The sequence below is a fragment of the Oxyura jamaicensis genome, chromosome 25, assembly GCF_011077185.1.
Source record: "Oxyura jamaicensis isolate SHBP4307 breed ruddy duck chromosome 25, BPBGC_Ojam_1.0, whole genome shotgun sequence".
NCBI classification, from domain to species: domain Eukaryota; kingdom Metazoa; phylum Chordata; class Aves; order Anseriformes; family Anatidae; genus Oxyura; species Oxyura jamaicensis.
Genome location: NC_048917.1, coordinates 1777380 through 1777888, shown reverse-complemented (window position 1 = coordinate 1777888; position 509 = coordinate 1777380). Strand labels below are relative to the sequence as shown.

At 47.2% G+C, this 509-nt stretch overlaps 1 protein-coding gene across 1 annotated transcript in view; it reads right to left on the bottom strand.

Moving 5' to 3' along the window:
- Positions 1 to 219: 219 nt before the first annotated feature.
- Positions 220 to 509, bottom strand: part of LOC118178207 (keratin-associated protein 9-1-like) — a 5840-nt gene continuing 5550 nt past the window's right edge. Inside the window, exon 2 of the mRNA XM_035346534.1 lies at positions 220 to 509. This exon is cut by the window's right edge and continues 973 nt beyond it. Within this exon, the coding sequence (XP_035202425.1) occupies positions 286 to 509 (224 nt within the window). The 3' untranslated portion in view covers positions 220 to 285.

Sequence of the window (509 nt, the reverse complement as noted above, 5' to 3'; positions counted from 1 at the left end):
AACCTCTATTCATTTCAATTAGGTGAGAATTTAATAACATCCCACTAAACTATTTCTTGCAGCAGACTAAGGAATAAGCCACAGACACCTGGAGCACAACCACAGAAATAATATCATACCCTGGCCCGAAATAGAGCTGAGCTACAGGGGAAGTACTGGAAAACAGAGATAAAGCAGAATTAAGCAATAGCAAGTAGTTGGCAGGTGACACAAGGAGATAAATAACCCTGCCCCAAAGCCATACCTCGCTGTTTTTCCAAGGACCTTCCTTTCCCCCGCTCCTTTTTACCAGGGCCATTTTGATGCAGAGCAGTACTTTTTAGAGTGACTCGAAATTTTTACTCCACCTGACTGACACTGCTGCTGTGGGACACACTTGGTGGCACACTGCTGTGGGACACACTTGGTGGCACACTGCTGCTGTGGAACACACTTGGTCGTACACTGCTGTGGAACACACTTGGTGGCACACTGCTGTGGGACACACTTGGTGGCACACTGCTGTGGAA